Source organism: Astyanax mexicanus, chromosome 4 (assembly GCF_023375975.1).
Source record: "Astyanax mexicanus isolate ESR-SI-001 chromosome 4, AstMex3_surface, whole genome shotgun sequence".
Lineage (NCBI taxonomy): Eukaryota > Metazoa > Chordata > Actinopteri > Characiformes > Acestrorhamphidae > Astyanax > Astyanax mexicanus.
The window spans coordinates 43,922,576-43,940,802 of NC_064411.1; the positions used below are offsets into that span (position 1 = coordinate 43,922,576).

The 18,227-nt window shown below is 37.3% G+C and overlaps 2 protein-coding genes across 3 annotated transcripts; both read right to left on the minus strand.

Annotated features, from left to right (window-relative positions):
* Positions 1–1,210: 1,210 nt before the first annotated feature.
* On the minus strand, positions 1,211–6,654 carry LOC111194548 (T-box transcription factor TBX1). Of its 2 annotated transcripts, none has more exons than XM_022679061.2 (8): positions 6,509–6,654; positions 6,265–6,430; positions 5,174–5,275; positions 4,803–4,974; positions 3,251–3,406; positions 2,971–3,038; positions 2,028–2,113; positions 1,211–1,584 (listed from the first exon to the last, which is right to left on the minus strand). In XM_022679061.2, exons 1-8 carry the CDS (start codon positions 6,528–6,530, stop codon positions 1,427–1,429), a joined length of 930 nt encoding a protein of 309 aa, XP_022534782.1. In that variant the 5' UTR covers positions 6,531–6,654; the 3' UTR covers positions 1,211–1,426. The 2 variants fall into 2 exon arrangements, with proteins under 2 accessions (XP_022534782.1, XP_022534781.1); XM_022679060.2 differs by having other exon boundaries at positions 1,989–2,113; positions 6,509–6,653.
* A 2,711-nt stretch (positions 6,655–9,365) lies between these two features.
* On the minus strand, positions 9,366–11,372 carry apoa1b (apolipoprotein A-Ib). Its single transcript, XM_007239417.4, has 4 exons — positions 11,308–11,372; positions 10,686–10,735; positions 10,412–10,556; positions 9,366–10,318 (listed from the first exon to the last, which is right to left on the minus strand). Exons 2-4 carry the CDS (start codon positions 10,726–10,728, stop codon positions 9,724–9,726), a joined length of 783 nt encoding a protein of 260 aa, XP_007239479.3. The 5' UTR covers positions 10,729–10,735; positions 11,308–11,372; the 3' UTR covers positions 9,366–9,723.
* Positions 11,373–18,227: the final 6,855 nt, after the last annotated feature.

An 18,227-nucleotide genomic window follows, 5' to 3' on the forward strand; every position in this document is an offset into this window, starting at 1 on the left:
GTGAATCAGATTGGTAGTGATGGGTAACTTTCGTTATACTCAGATTTACTACATTAATGTAAGCTCATTGTTAACACTTTGTTAATCATAGGATTTTCTAATTTTAGTGAGCTATGGTTTATTAAAGGTTGAACGTTGAACAATGTTGCTATATCAACGTTAATTCACTTTTTTTAAATCAACAGTTGATTCAACGTTGATTCAACCATAACATCTACATTGATCAATGTTGAGCCAACGTTTATTCAACTTTAAAATGCCAGCTGGGAACATTGCTCTCCTCCACCAGTCGTACACTGCTTTTGAATAACTTAATGCCGGCGATACAAGCCCCTTTTTCCAACGCCTCTCTTTAAATGTCTCATCAGAAGTTATATCCCTTTCAGACCTGAAGGGGGCAGTAGAAGGCGGCGGCTACACTCCACAGCGTCCTCTAGAATTTTCTCCCAGAACTACAGAGGACTGAGTCGCGTTCAGAGCGGTCCCTGTTTTACAGGTTTGTAGAAGTGAAAATAAATGAAAGCTATGTTAGCTAATAACGTTTGCTATGCCTGTGTGCTAGCTAGCCTCTTGTAAAACATTTCTTCCAGTAAATGTACACAGATAAAACATGTTTGAGGAACACTGAAATACATTGTTGAATGGTTTGGAGCCCTTTTTTTTTTACTGTTATTATATATTTATTCAGCCTACTAGTTCTGCCAGAGTGCGCAAATGTGATTGTTTAGGTAAGTATTAAAAGCTGTATATATTTACATACTAGTGCAGCTCAAACGTTAGAATATCATTGAAAAGTTACTTTATTTCAGTAATTCAGCTCAAAATGTGACTCATATTATAAATATTTACAATAGTATTTCTTTCATTGTTGATTATTATGGCTTACAGCTAATGAAAACCCCAAAATTAGAACATTATGTAACCATTTGCTACTTTTGACAAAATAGGCATTGTGCCAAGTCCTGCTGGAAAATGAAATCTGCATCTCTATAAAAGTTGTCAGGGAGAGTTAACCATGAAGTGCTGTAAACATTTTATTGTGGACTTGACTGTGGATATAACACAGTGGATTAACACCAGCAGATGACATGGCTCTCCAAACCATCACTGATTGTGGAAACTTCACAGTAGACCTCAAGCAGCTTGGACTGTGTGTCTCTCTTCTTTTCCTCCAGACTCTGAATCTTTGATTTCGAAATGAAATACTAAATTTACTGATGGTCAGGGATGGTTTTATTTCACCAAACATTTAAATAATTGCCACAATGTTCAAATACATTGTTTGACTGTGACTTTTAATCTGTTTATTGGCAGTATAAAGATACATGCAGTTTAAGACACAGCACCGGGTAACAGTTGCCTTGAAATAATCATTTAAACATTAAAAATTCTATGTTCTAGGTTCTGCTGTCTGCTTGGGACTCCTTTATTCGCAGTGAAAGTGGAGAAAAACAGGGGCTGTGTGAAGGTGAGCACTCTTCCCCCTCGTTTTGCTGTCAGTGGTATTGGCTGCTTCCCCAGTGAATGGCAGGGCTAGCTCACTGTGTGAGAAATGGGGGAGTCCACAGTGCCCAGTCGAATGCTCTGTGGAAAGAAAAGAATAATGTTTGAAGGGAGTAACAGCTGGTGGGTTTGCTGCAGATGGCAGATGTGTTTGTGATGGCATTCTTTTTTTTCCTTTTTTACACTAAAAGAAGAGCTTTTTCATATTTAGCCAGGGCCTAAAAGAGCCAAAGAACGTCTCTTTTAGGCCCTGGCTAAATGTGAGAAAATCCAGAAGTGTAAGCATCTGAAGGCAAATGTAGTACTTTTAATTAGGCATTAACCTACTTAGATAACCCAGATTTTTATAGCCACTTAAAAATACATATGTAAAAACAACCTGAATAGTAAGCCTGTACATTAAATGATGAACAAAAATAAGCCTAAATGCTTTATTTATGCAATTCTGACAGACATGTTTTTTGAACTAAAAAGACACATCTCACTGTTAAGAGGCTCTTTATCCGTTGCCCCCTGGTCCTCACCAAAAGTGCCTGTCTGTGGAGGGCCATCTTGAGGGTGCAGTGGCAAAGAGGAGTGGGGAAAGTGGTGTCTGGAACCGTTGGTTGACCTGATTAATGACAATAATGTTAATAACTTAACAGTAGGGGTGGGCAATATTGCCCTAAAAATAAGATCAGGATATTTTTGCGAAACTTGTGATGGAGCAAAGATCATGATACTGGTAATATTTCAGCAAATATTCTTCCACTTGAAAAAATAGTCTCAGCTCTTAAAGATCTGATTATATATTTTTGAAGAAACTGTATGTCGGCTTTTGTTATACATTTGTTTTATTGCTTTGAATTTTGGAAAACGTTTAACTAGTACACCTAACAAAAACTGGTTCTTCAATGGTGCTTTGATTAAGAAAGTGGTTCTATATTTAGCCATATATCATTTACTATTGAAAGCTTAAACTTTGTGTAGATGGTTCTATATATCATGAAACCTTTTAAAAATATACAGTGACAGTGCCAAAAATCATAGGATAGCATTTTTACTTCAGGAGACTGCGTGGGTCCGCCCACATCTGTATGAGTTGTGAAGTGTTATCTTGTGAGTGAGGTTGAACGTGGCCATTGTGCTCATGGCAAGGCAGTGGGAATTATTGGCGTGTCAATGGGTGCTAGATGAATACGACATTCCATTTTGTTTCTGTTTTTTTAACATTTCTTGATCTACAGTGTTATGTGTGTACTGGAAATATGTCACAGAAGGCATTACCACCCGCAGTGGACAGTGCAGTGGTTGGTAATGATCATGACTGAGGTCATCTGACTAGAATTGTCAGTGTGAAAAGTGTGAAGTGATGCGGGCAGAAATCACATTCACGTTTATACAGCATTTTACAGCACCTCACAGATTAGAGATTGTTTATGAATGATAAAATACTTTATTATAATTAATCTATAATTTGCTGCTTACCAGTTATCAGGGTCTGAAGTGCGGAAGCCTTTCGCAAAGGGATTACTGGCTATCTTGAGCTGTGTGATCTGTAGAGGAAAGAGAAAGAGGACTTTCAAAATGTGCCAGATGAACTGTTGATGTACAGTGATGTGAAAAAGTATTTGCCTCCTAATAAATATCTTTAAATATGGCATATTTAGCACATTTAAATGTTTCAGATCATGTTTCAGAACTGAATTTAAAACAATAAAGACAACAGTTGATAATTGTATCTCTCTCCTATTTACAGATGTGTTACCCTGTGGTTCTGGTATGCTGTGACGGCAATGAAGCGTGTTTCAGGGAAAGAGAAGGTGCAGAAGTTGCGATGGGCAGAGAGATGACTGTCTCTTCGCTGATCCACCAGGACCACGTGCAGTCGAGGCTGGTATCGGTGCATGGAGTTCAGGATGATCTGCAAGATCAACAAAATGTATGTGATCAAGTGACACAAATTTAACATTTCTCAATCCACAGTGGCTATGTTTATATGTACACATTTCCTTCAATCCGAATTAATTCATTCCAATTCTAGAATCTGACCGAGGTGTTTATATGTACACTTTCCTCGAAAGTTTGAATAAACTCTCTGTTTATATGCGATCACAGTAATCCGATCAAACATGACGCATAAGTGTAGTATCGCTTAGTGTATGCATAAACATTACAATGACAACAAGCATCGCGTGATGCTAACCAGCAATAAAGGAGCAACAGTAAATGGATAAATAGCTATGTTTCCAGAATTTGCAGTTGGTAAATTTATTTTTAACTGTGTTAAAATTATGGAGGACTCAAGACAACCTAGTTCACATTTTCTTTGTTAAAGAAGGGGAGAGAAGAAGAGGTTATGTCCTCCATGTTTTAGAACATTCAGAGACAAGTGAGCTGGATGCCAGTCCCACTGGCCATGACTAGGAACCAGTGGATGAAAGTAAAGACGGGACCGATCCTGAACTATCAGCGTATCAGATATCGGGCGATCCACTTGGCGATCCATATTCCAGTCCGCAGCTTGAGCTAGACAATAAACCCGCCGTAATGTTAACACGAAACGAATCCTTGATCCGGATTCCAGTTCTACAGTTTACACTGAACTCCTAGCAGCTTCAGTCTGCGGCTGACTGAGTACATTTTAGCAGTTTACTCAGTCAGTACAGTTAGCATCGTCGGTTAGCCGTTAGCCATTGCAGATAATCCACTACGCTACGTGTTAAAATAAAGGTCTACTGTGCAACCAACCAGTGCAAAAAATTAGTCTAGAGCCCTGTATTTAATATTTAACATATTTAATATGTACCTTTTTATATTGAATACAAATTAGAATATTTAATTTAAAGAGAAAAACTATTGTTTGTTTGAATGTTTGTTTAAGTACAGTTACAGTTGTTAAAAAGACTGTTTTTCATCTATTTAACAGATTATTTAAAGGTCTCCTTCTGCTAAAATCCATTTTTGTGTTGTTTATGAAAAACTATATAGATGTATATGAGTTGTATATGGATACTGCATATGAAACTCTTTCTCAGCCTCCCTTGTCTGCAGTAGCTAGTAAAAAAAAAGACTCAGAGAAACGAGTTGATCAGGAAAGGCTCAGAAATCGACGTTAACCAGTGAGTTCATGGCCTTAGCCCACCTCGGCTCAGGACCGCCCGCAGACAGCGCTGAAGTCAAAGTAGCATCAGTGCTGTATTCTTTAGCTTTAGTGGGCCATGGCAAAAGTAATTGGACATGATACTTGATAACATTCGGCTAATCAGTGTAGATCTCTTATAACAGCATGTTGCGTGTATTTAGCATCTGCATATTACGTGTCCATTATCATCCAGGAGGTTGTTGGTAAGTTTAAGGCGGTCGAATGAGACGGTCTGCTTCATCCATTGGGCACCACGTGCTGGTGAGTCAGGGTGGAAGTGGACTCGTCCAGGTACTGCTGCATCTCCACGCCCTGCTACCAGCCATGAAGAGCTATGGAAGGCGTACCTGCAGAAGATTATGGGCAGGAAGATTTTGTTTTAAATAATACATATCCATGATCTGGCTAAATATCACTCTCACAGTGTTTGGATAAATTGGATTGTAGAATTTTGAATAAAAAGCCATTTCTGATTCTGAATTGGTCTGAATACCCTCTGATGTAGCTTCTCTAGCATATGTGCTATGCTGATAGATTCTGACAGACCTGTATCTCTTGTCATCCACAGGTATGAAGTCCATCAGGAGAACATAATCTGTTGTAGGATCCATGCCTGTGATGTGCACTTGAAAGGTAGGGAACATCCTCCTTTTGGAACAGCGATAGCATTAGTTACACACATGTTACACAAATATCTGGCAAAGTAAAAATCATGCCTTAGTAAGCGAAATCCTCTTAAATGCTCTATAAACAGCTCATATTTCTTATTTTAAGATTGTTGTAGTAAATTTAAAATTAACTAATTAACAATACACTCATTTTTTACTTCTGTAAAAATGCTAAAAGTGTCTAAAAGGGCCTTATTCTTTTGGCAGATACTTTTTCATTAAACAGCATAATATGGGAATTGTTACATAGTGTAGATAGCAGCATTCTGTCAAATATATTATTAACAACTTAGTTTAAGAAAAGGAAAACTTAACAATATTTGATTGATATCGGCATCAGCAGATAATTAAATTTGTGGAGTCTGTATTAAATATTAAACTGAATTAGACACTTTTATTAGATAAAACTAGACTAGAAATAAGAACATTTCACTTGCTAAAAACAGCTCTGGAAAAAAATATGAGATCACTTAAAAGTAATTTTAAAAAAAAAGTTTCTTTTATCTGGAATATAATCAAGATTGAAGATGGATGATCACAAGCCATCAAACCAAGCTGAACTGCTTACATTTTTGCACCAGGAGTGGCATAAAGTTATTCAAAAGCAGTGTGTAAGACTGGTGGAGGAGAACATGCCAAGATGCATGAAAACTGTTATTAAACACCAGGGTTATTCCACCAAATATTATTTCTGAACTCTTAAATCGTTGTGAATATGAACTTTTCTTTGCATTATTTGATGTCTGAAAGCTCTGCATCTTTTTTGTTATTTCAGCCATTTCTCATTTTCTGCAAATAAATGCTCTAAATGAAAATAATTCTATTTGGAATTTGGGAGAAATGTCAGATTTTTTTAGAATAAAACATCAATGTTCATTTTACTCAAACATAAACCTATAAATAGCAACTGAAGTGGTCTCTTAATGTTGCAGTGAGTCTACAGCTCTGGAAAAAATGAGTCATACAAACCTTCCAGCTTTGGTGACTATCATCTCAGTTCCAAGCTGATCAAACTGCTGCCACAGGCCAAATGTCTCCAGCTGAACTTTGATGCCCGCTACCTGAGGGGCTTTGGCACAGGTGTCTTCAGGAAGGCAAGGCAAGCCCATGGTGCAGGCCTGTGGTAGCTTAGAGACTGAAGATAGACAGAATGAGCATTAGATTACACATTTATGGTCAGCAAAACAAAGAACAAAGGTAAAATCAGCTTTACCATCCAGTGAGGTTCCATCCATCCTTCTCTGCTGCTGTGGTTTGATTCAGTTACTCAGTTAAGTCCAATCTCTTTGAGAATATCCACATTCAAATTTCCTTGTAAGAAAAGGAATGGAGAGCGGCTTTAGGTGGCACTGTCTAAGAATGTCCTAGCTGAACTGAGCTCTCCTTCTGGTTTTTATACACTGTGAGATGCTAATTAGGCCTCTACTCAACACTCATTCATTCCTTTTGCACATAACCTCAGAAACCAAGATCATACGCTCCATCAAGACCAAGTACTGCTTAATTACATGTATATATTATTGACTGAAGACAGAAGACCATCAGTGCATCTGTGTCTTCGCGACAATCAATAATAAGTCCCTGTGGTCCGTTTGCAGTGTTCAACACACAGCTAATTGGATTTTTAGCACAAGTATCCTGTATGGAAAAGTAGAACTAGGAAACAAAGAAGTCGCCCTCTGACCCCTGGTGGACACTGTGGATGTGGTTCTTCAATAACTCCCCACTTTCAACTCTGCCCTCAGCTCAGTGCTAAATAAATGGATCACTTCTAAGCCTGAAGGGCCTGTCAGACGGCTAAAATGGATTGGCTAATAATTGCTTATTCTTTGGTTCTTCCAAAATCAAGGGTTTTTAATAGTTAAGAGTGTATCCTGTTTTTGTTGGAGCAACTGTCTCTACTGTCCTGGGAAGGCTTTTACTAGATTTTGAGAGAAGGATTTCTGTAAGGTTATATGTAATTTAATTATTACATTCAGCAGCAAGAGTTTTGGATAGAGCACCCACCATTATTCCAGAAAACACAGTTAATTTAGCTAATTTCCAGTGGGTTTTAAACCTATTCTGTTGGTAATACTTTTACAGGGACTAGACAAGCTTTTCTATGGCATGTCAATGGTACATTTATAGATAAAATTGCGCTGCTTAAGTATATTTATGATTAAAATGGCGCTGCTGGGTTAGCTAGGGTAGCTAGCTAGCTAGCTAATTGTGTGACTAAAACAGCATGACTGAAATAAATGAATGACTAGAATAGCACTGCTGAGGTAAATGTGTTGTGCTTTTTTGGTAAGGTTTTAAGTGTTTAATACATATTTTTAAACTGGAGCTTTGAACGTGCATTTTGTTTGAGACAAAATAACATAAAAATACAATTAAATAGCTATTTAATTTTGTTCAATGGTGAAAAAAGAGGTAGAATTAATGAAAACCTGTGAAAAATGGTATTCACTTCGGTATTCAGTTTTGGATAAACATTGTAATTTCCGTCCATCTCTGATCTCTTTATGTATTTATTCATTGTGATTTATTGTGGATTATCATAGGTGAACCGTTATATATAAGGCTGAACACTTTGATTATACAAAATATTAATTAGGTTTACATTAATTAAGCTAAAAATAATTTATAAGAAATGAATGCTGTTTCCTAAAGTTGAACATAACATGAGGCTTAATATTTTGGCTGATCTGTGTCAAACACTGACAGGGTTTAAAAACAGCGTCTCCTGCATATCATTCATTGACCTCATGTTTTTAAGGATCAAGATGTGCTTATGGATCTCCTTGCCTAATGTTCATGGATAAAAAGATTATAGGGTGGTGTTGGCAAGACTTTGCCTGAGGCAGTTCATGAAGTTGTCTCATCCATCTAATACTAATAAGTACAAGATCTCTACCAAACATCAGGTCAGGATCTGTTCCAGGTGATTTATTATCCTAATAAAACCCATTAGTCTCCAACAAACGCATTTCATAGGTCCTAGTGTAAATTTTCTGTTTCTGTTTTCTGTTTCTTTTTATTTTATTTTTTTCCAATTTTTTAATCAACAGGATAATGGACAATAACCAATTGATCCCTATATTTATCATTAAGTTATTGTGCTGCTTTACATTTGACCTGATGTCGAGATCTTCAGGTAGAAAATTTTAATTCAAATGCCCCACAAGTTAGATTTCATATTTAAAAAAGTTAAGAGAGGCTCACCAATATTTTAAATGAATAGTATTATACTGTTTACTGTCACTTCTATCTATTTGCGTGTCATTAAATCAGTCGTACACACAACACTGTCCAGCTTCTATCTGTGGAATTGCTTGAATAGTGTTTGGTTGATACTGTTGTCAACTGGTATCGATTAGCAATGCTAACCTGGGATAATGCTAACAGTAGTAACCTGGGACATAATAAAGGAGTTTATATTTTAAATAGATTTGACACAAAAAAGGACTGTCAAACCCAGTTGTAGTAAAAGTCTTTAGTTGACAGTTTTTTGACAATAGTGTTTTGAAGTAGTGTTCAATTGTCATATTCTTAGTCTTAATGCAGAAACTATTTTGTGTGTGTGTGTTTAATAATAGTTTGTTTAGCACATCTTGAGGAGTAATGAAAGTGAATATGCACTGGGGACAGTTTTGTTGGTCTACAAAGTCTTGTACGTCCCATTCTCTCTGAATAATTATGCATTACTTTATTCTGTTGAATGTAAAGGCTGTTTTAATTGGAAACTGTTTTTTAAAGATATTTGTATTATCATATTAAAGTAGTAGTAGTAAATTTATGTAGAATTAACGGAGCTAGAGAAAGTTTATGAGCTTTCTTGTCATTAATGGGGCAAAATAACCAAACAAATGATCCATGTCTAAAACCAAAGATTCTGTCATTTTGATTTTGCAGTTTTACAGCTAGAGAAAATATGATTTTATGTCCAAATAACCCTTAATTCACACATTTTATGTACCACCGTATGCCTAATAAATAATGTTAAACTGCTCTGCTAATGTTTAATGTATTGATGAGAGCCAAAGCTGAAGGACACCTTAAAAAAACACTTAAGACACAAAAGGAAGTTGTATGAAACAGTCTATTTTTATTGAGCCATTGTTTTGGCACACTTTTTAACAACACAGAAGCACAGCGAAAGGTATTTTTTAGCCAGGCGTTAAAGAATGTTGCACAAAAACAGGTCTTGCATATACTTAAGCATGTGTTTGCTTTAAGTGTCATCAAAAGCTTGGCCAATTGTAAGACAGGCAGTAAAAGTCCTTTGCTGCATCAGCGCGTGGTGTGAGTAAGTAAGTGTGTGATGGAAAGAGTCCTTTTGTATGATAAAGCCTTACAGACTTGGTGTTAGTAACAGGGTTTGGAAATGTAGGAAAGGGTTGAAAGAGGCTGTGATTTGGTGGGAGAGGTGTAGGATAAGAAGGTTTATGCCATGAAGGCCTTTTGGAGGGTTTCCACAATCTTCTCCAGCTGGGGCTTGATCTCTTCTCCCACGGTGGCCAGCTTCTTTTGCAGCTCTCCAGATTCGTACTTGGACTGCAGCTGTCCGAAGACGCTTTGTGCGTGGTCTCTGTACTCCTGGACGTAGGGGGCGACAAACTGCCTCAGCTCTTCCACGCGCTCGGTTGCCTTGCTACGCAGGACCTCCACGATGGGGGTCAGCTTGGACTTGGTCTCCTCCAGGTTGGTCTTGATCCTTTCCTGCAGATCCTTCATCACGGGCTCCATCTTGACGCGGAGCTGCTCCATCTGCTCACGGTGTTTTTCTGTGAACTCCTTGATCAGGGGCTCCAGCTTCTCACGGTACTCATCGAGGTGTTTCTTCACCACCTGGCGCAGCTCCTCGCGCTTGGGCTCCAGCTCTTTGCGCAGATCCTCAACATCTTTCTCAACCTTGGCGCGGAGAGCAATGACGCCTTCCACTACTTGGGGACCGATGGTCTCTCTGACTGGAGCAAGGGAGGTAGAAGCAGCCTCAAGGTAGCCTTGGATCCTTTGCAGGGACAGGGTGAGGCGCTCCCTGTGAAGAAGACAAGAACAAAGATCTTATAGTTACTGTTAGTCTTTAGAGTAATAAATGAGTAGGCCTGGAAAAATAAGCTTAATCTCTTACTTGACTTCCTTGTAGTCACCATCATCAAGACGGTCGATGGCTTTCTGAGCTGTCTCCTTCACCTGACCCAGGTATGTCACAACTGCAGACCTAATCTGTTCATAGTCAGTTGGTGCATCTGCCTGCATGTAGCGGGCCTGGCAACCTGAACAAGCAGGAAGAGGAGGACGAATTTAGACTAAAGATTTTGAACATGCTGCTGGAACAGACATACTGGACTAGGTATTGTTTAAACCTTTTATTATCAGTGTTGGCAAATTGGAACATTTTTTACCTGCGGCCAGAAGAATGGTCAGTGCTAGAGCCACGAACCTCATGATGGATCTGTGAAGAGAAGCAACAAATATTGCAGGTCAGCATCTTTTAAAGAGCTTTGAAGAGCAACAACACATCTTTGACAATTATTACCTAAAGCCTGATGAAACTAGAGAAACTCTCAAGCCGTCCTGAATGAGTTCAGTCTACAGCATATGTCAAGCCTATCAACCTACACTCTAATCCAGACTGGATATAACAGAGCTGCATGGAGTTACAAAGGCTTCACTACCAGATTAGCTCTTAACCATGGGATAATCTTCAATCCCCAAGATTACTCTTGGACAGCCAGGGAGGATTTGTCCCTATCCTGGGGTGACTCTTTAGGAGGCCTTTGCAAAGAATTAAAATGCTATTGGGAAAAATGTAAATGTTGTTCTAAATTGTGATTTTAGCCAGTCTTTCACAAATTAGAATTGTCTTTTAAACAACTCAAGTATAAAAACTAAAACTTAAAAAGTACAATGTCCTACAACAACTGCCTCTATACAATATATAAGTTTTCAGTGCGTAAAATCTTCAACTCTTCAGCCGTGGCTGTCCAGTGAAAAAGTGCCGGTTCCCTTGGCTCAGCTGCTTACCTGTTGATGATGCTGGTCTTGGAGAGACTGATGAGCCTGAGGTGGAGATGGATGTTTTATAGGGCCCCGGGGAGTGGGAGGGAACACTGTGGGGAGTGAGTTTGCCTCTGTGGAGTTGGACCTCACCCCCTCTCTGATTCACTGGACGAGTTGGGTACAATGGTCACCTACTGAGTAGAGGGGGAGGTTGTCATCGATAGAAGCACAAAAGTGCTGTGGAGATGTTTATGTTCAGTTTCTTCTGCTTTTTGGACGTTTTTCGTGCAGATAAGAACGTGAACATGTTTTTGTGTATTTGTGTAAACACTTGGTAGAATATTGACTTAAAAAGGTTTTGCATCATTCAAAAACATACTATTTGTGCATACTTCCTTTTAGAACTTTTTGATCCATTGTACTATTTACTCATCTGTCGCTTATACAGATAATATAATATTCTTTAAATGACCATTGCACACTTCTGTAACTCGATTAGAACCTATATAGTTTGCTCTGTTTTCATTGTAGTAAAGGCATAAGGCCATAAAGGGGGTTCAATGCTTGTGGCAGTGGAGAACCATTATTTCTATAATTATATATATCTATCCTCCAGCTTGGTAAAAATTGGATACTTTTAAAAAAAATTAACTTTAGCATGAAAAAAGCACATTTTTAATGCTTTTTGAGTGTGAAAGTTAAATAAATCAAATTATGTTGCAGATAATTGGGTCAAATGGTTTAGAATGTTAAACCTGTTCTTTACAGGTTGGAATCATTTGAAGAAATGACTTGAAATTACTTGAAAATGACTTAAATCACCTTAATTAAGTTAACATCTAAAATATCTTGTATCTCCAATCCAATCTCAATGCACATACCCTTACAGTGCATTGTTTAGTTTTTTATATTTTATATTTAGAACATACTTTAAAATATTGATTAAATTATCTTATTGCCTTTTATTTCATAATTTTATATGTTCATTTCTAACTCATTATGATTGCAAATAAAATTTAAATAACCAGAACTTTATGTTCCCAACAAAATCTGTGCACACAAGCTTGTAAATTTGCATGGCCGTGAACAGGCAGGCCATTAGTCTTGAGTGGGAGCATTGAGTAAACTGATAAAAAAAAAATGCAAACACATCTACTGCAGTAAAATTCAATGATCAAATCAGTGGCATTAGAGGGGAATCTCCTTCTTTCATTTGTTTTTTTTTTATCCCTCTGTCTTTTCTTTATCAGGGTAAAAGATCCAGCGCTCTCCTGGGTTCTCTGATAAGGTTCTGAAAGGGCATTGGGTACAGACCCGCACCATAAAGCAGTGTCGTAATCTTCATGGTACACTCTGTTACCATATCGCTGCATTAGAAAAAGCTGCCAGACTGCTCTGCATGCTGTGGCAAAATGACAAATGGGTTAAAGGGTCAGTTGAGCTGTCCAGTGTGTGTGTGGACTTTGTCTGTCACTACAGATTTAATGCAATTTTGAAGATATACGTACTGGTTTTTACACAGTAAAGGGATTTTAAGGCATGATGGAAAGGTTTATTTCTTAGTTGTATTTTTAACATACTAAAAAAAAATTAAACTTTATAACCCTGAGATCACACCTTGTAGCCTGGATGCATGTAGAAGCTAAAATCCTATCAGCAATTAGAAGCTTTCTATAACATTAGCATTCAATCTACTGGAATTAGGACAGAAATTAGCAGAAAATGTATCAATGCACTTTTTCAGCCTTCCTGATGAACTCTATGCTTAATCATTAACCTACAAAAGCAAAGAGAAAATCAGCAGAGCAAATTCATGGAATTTAAGATGGACTCCAGGGACACTATCCAAAATGCTCTGCCTATGTGGGAGTATGACGTCTGAGTCAGCAGAACTGCAGTTGACTATTAATATATAGGACAAATATGGAACCAGTCCATCCGTTTTAAATCCATTTGGACCCCTGAACATAGTGTCACACGTATGTAAGAATATAAGTTCAAAAGTGCAGAAAAAAAGTGCAAAGTCAAACGTCAGACCATTACTTAACCGCTCATCCCTGCTTCAATACTGCTAATCAATTTCAAACACTGTCCTTGTACTTTAGCCTTCTAGATTCAGTTCATGTTTTTAGAGTTGAGGATACCAAGCAAAGTGTTTTAGTTATTATTTTTTCCCTATCTTCTCCCAAACACATAAGGTGTGCAATAGCACATGGCTGTCATTGTTATTTTCTGTTTTTAAATTCTCCACGCATTCTCTATTGGGGACAGGTCAGGACTGCAGGACTTCTTGAGAAATGCATGGGTGCACATGGAAAAGATGTTGCAGCGTATGTAACTGCAAAATCTCAATGTAATTTTCTGCCATAGTTAATCGCAGAAGTGTACTTACACTCAAATTAAGTCCGGATAGTCCATTTAGTTAAAAATGATCTGGAATAATGATTCATCAAACCACAGTACTCATGTCCACTGTGTAATGGTCTATCTGGATACTTTTGTGACCAGAGAAGTTGATGCCTCTTCTGAACATGGTTAACATAAGGCTTGCAGTGGCATAAACATAAAGTTGTAAGTGTCATTTGTGGATGTAACTCCATTGTAGTGTTTGAGAAATATTTGCCAAAGGAAGTCCTACCAATGTTTATCTATCAGCTATTGTTGAATACAGGTTCTTGGTGCAGTGCTGTCAGAGGGTATAATGACATTTTAGTAATACTGGCAAACTGAAGATTCTCAACCCATCCTTGCTCCTTAAATATTCAACCTGTGATTTCATGCTGAAGAGATAAAAATACTCTAAAATGACTTGAATTTAAATAAAGTTTAGAACATTTTCTCTCTCCTGATAGATAATCAAGCTTGTACTGTATACGGGAATGTTTCTCAAAGACAGGCCGTCCGCTGTAACAAAGCATTAGCTTTCAATTGCAAATGAGTTCCCTCCCTCCTCGCTGATCCTGAGATGGCTCTGCACTTGATTACAGTGTCCCAAATCCCCAAACTTTCTCTTCACTTCACACGACTTTTATAACCAGGCTCACACCCCCTCTCCTTAATCCCCTCCACAATTCACCCGCAACCTTTCATTTTCCATTCTTCCTGCCAGTAAAACACCGGCTCCCTGCTGAGCGCATTTCTAAACACAGTGTCAATAGCTCTGTTCACTCCTTTAACTCAGCGTGGATCAGGAGACGACTGGCCAATTGGCCCCATTTGTCAGATCAGTTAAATGATAGTGGTGAAGGTTGAGTTGATCTTGTAGTTGTTATCTCTGTAATTACAGTAAGATACAGTAAAATATCATGCATCCTTTACTTTCCTTATTTATACGTATATATTTGTACGTTTATATGTCTAGAGTTAAAACAGGGTGTTTGGATAACTGTTACTTATTTTCTTGACATTTAATCTCCACCATTCGTTTTATTACTTTAATTCTTTTATTCGTGCCTTTATAATGATCAAAGGCTCAGTTTACAATTTAAATATCTAGATAACGGGAATATCTTAATTTTTTAAATTATTTTATTTATTTATTTAGTGTTTTTTGTACAGCTTTCTTTTTTCCAGCTATGGATAAGGTACCCAACCCATGTTCTTGAGTTAAAGCAGAGACACACAAAGTAAAAGTAGAAGTCCTCCTTTAGACCTCCACTCGAGTAAAAGCACAAAAGTATTTGCTTTTAGATGTACATAAAAATTATTAATTTAAAAGTATCATATTTTGTTATGGGTGTAAAGTAGGTCATGATCCATATAGAGTATAAAAATTATTTAAAAAGTTATTAATTTAAAAGTATCATATTTTGTTACGGGTCTAAAGTAGGTCATGACCCATATAGAGTATAGTCATATGATAAGCTTTGGACGCTACTGTTGAAATGCACTTTCATGCAAAAATGCTTTTTGATAATAAAAAAACTATATATGGCTTTTTTTTATTGATATTCTTTATATAAACAATAACCCCCAAATGTGTCTTAAGAGCTATCAGAATTTTTTTTTTCTAAAGGGATTTGTAGTTATGTTCATTTACCAATGTAAAAATTGCATTTGCCAAACATTTAAGAGCGTACAACATGCTAATCTAAGTGTAGAACTGAATGTAGTGTGGACAGTATTCTACTGGAGGACTGATAAAACAAACCTTTGGTCTGGCATTATCTCAGTTAGACACCAATGTCATCACTGAGAATAAATATTAGAACTAGTATCAGTTTCTTCTTTTAAACAACTGCCCTGCTGTTTTTATTGGTGCTAATTGCACTGTGTTATAATAGGATTATTCAGTCATTATTCAGGGTTAAAGACAGTACATTCAGTACTGGTTGCAGTACATTTCCCCAATATCTCCTAAATACCTAAGGAAAATGGTGGTCTTAAACATTGAAAACAGGATAAAGGAGCATAATAAAGTTTCAGCTTGAAATCTAAGGACTCCCCATATCAAACTACATCTAGCACTGCTTCAAGGTGACATCTTTGTTAGAGACTTCCAGGCATTTTTTTAACAAAACAATGCAAAGCCACATGCTGCACACATTACAAAAAAGAAATGACTGCAGACCAAGAGGGTACAGAACTGGGCTGGCCTAACATTTAAATGTAAAACACTTAGGGTTAGCAATGTTATTTTATTATATTATTTTGTTATTTTATATTCTGTTTATTGTTGAGTTAAAAGTCAGGTTAGCGTGTCTGTGTGTGTGTTTGTTTAAAAAGCGAGGGTGTACGGGTGCTGGCGCACCTATAGGAGTGAAATCTTGACAGTTAAACTATAGTCTAGGTTTGTTTCAGTAAGTGGCGCACCTGTGTTTTCCACTGTCAGGTTAGCGTTTAGCCGCTAATTCTAATGCTCCAGCCTTAGTGCTGTTGAATCCGGTAATCCAAGCTTACTGTAAATAAACAAATGCGCTTTACTGACCCAAATAAACAGTTTTCAGGAGAGATATCTGTGTAGATTAACATCCAGTGCTCGTTTGACTTTAAAAGAAGGTCATTTTTTATTACAACTTTGTTTACTTAGCTTAGCCTGCACCCTGCGCAAGGCACTTCACCATGCTCTTTGTTACCATACACCAAGTCAACAGTCTATTTTTGAGTCTTACACTTGCGCCGTCAAAACAGCAAAGGAGTTTAGCAATACCCTATTTTTCGCAGTATAGAGCGCATCGGGTTATAAGGTCCACTATTAACTAAACTAGCTAAGTTAATAGTGCACCTTATAACCCGACACAAGAGGAGCACATTGGAGCACACTTGTATAAACTACAATAGCATGGAAAAAGTAGAGCAAAAGTCACTTTGAAAGCATCTTTGCAGGGTTAGATTAGGTTTTTGGAAGGTGATGTGTGGGTGCCAATCATGGATGTCACGTGACCCGTGGGCGGAGGAATAGAGAGAAACTATGGCGCAAAACAAGAGACCATGGTCCACCACCTACACAACGACACACCGAGAACAGAACAAGATTTCATACAAAATTATTGTCAATAGATTAGTTGATTAAATATATATATATACATTGGTATATATTTGGCATGTGTTTCTTTCACATTCATTTTAATTCAGTGTTGCATGGATATTTCAATGAAAATGGCTGGAATTGCTGTCGTTCTGTTTAAACATGATGTTCCATTCACTGGATTCTTGGTGGACTTAGAGGTTTTCAATGCTAATATTTAGCTTGGCAGTTCATGATGTCCAGCTACCCTAAAGCCACTAAACGTTTTTTTAAACAAACGCCCACGCTTGAACTGATTTAAGAGAACTTTGCAACGGCCTTAATCGAACTGTCCCTTTGACACAGATACTCAGCAAAGTCCCCATGCAAATGCTGCATTACATAATGGTAAAAATGACCATGCAAAAAAAGAAATATTAAGATATTAAAAAAATATTAAATGATCAGTTCTCAACTTATTGGCATTGAAAAAAAAACATATCTAAGTAAGGAACCAGCAAAGCAAAGATTTGTCCGTGTTTTTAAAAGCTCTGTAAAATTATCTGATGTGTGAATTAGCTTTAAGATGCGTTTTGAGATTTTTCAGAATGGTGAGTCGCAAAAAAAAAAAAAAAAAAAATCATACACAGCATGTTAGCAAAATGCAAAAAAAAAAAAAATCCTGCATAAAATTTTAACTTAAATTAACCTCCAAGAACGTCTGTTCCAGCTAATGGTGAAGCTGGACTTCAGACTGCAGGTCAAATGACAGGACGGTTGGGACACACACTTCTGGACAGAGGATAAATCTTCACATTTTTGTTCCAGAATGTATTAAAATTGAATGTATTACTGTGTATGGAAACACTGTTACAGCTACACTCTGGAGGAGCTGTTGTGGAGACTGGAGGGGTAAAAGTTGGATGTAAATCATACATCATCAGTAGTGGACCTCACTTTTGCTCTTATGGCTGAAAGCTATAAAATCCATGCAGCAATGTTTGTAAGCAGTATCTTAAGTAAAGCCTTCCCAGAAGAGTTTTTATGTGGTTACTGCATCAAATTGTCATGTTTAATTAATTAGACTGCAAAATAAGTTTAGAATGTTCCAAAACTACAAACTTCCAAATACCAACATATCCGCTATTACATCACAGTTTAGCCCCGCCCATTAAGACACAGTGCAGCCAATCAGAACAGAGCTTAAATATGTATAAAAGACAGAGCAGTATAAACTGCCTTCTTGAATAGAAAGGAGAAAAAAAGGTTTTAAAATCATGATGCTTAGAAATAAAATTACATTGTGCGTAGTCTTTTTTTTTTATTTATTTTTTTATCTATTCTCAACTTCTCCCTGCTTCTTTCTGCAGTGATGGACCAAAGACACTGGGACACAGCAGATATACTTCTCTAAGTGAATATAATAAACAGTTTGTAAAGGAAATTTACCTTTCTCACACGGCAAATCTCAACAGTTGGAACACTGGATCAGTAAAGG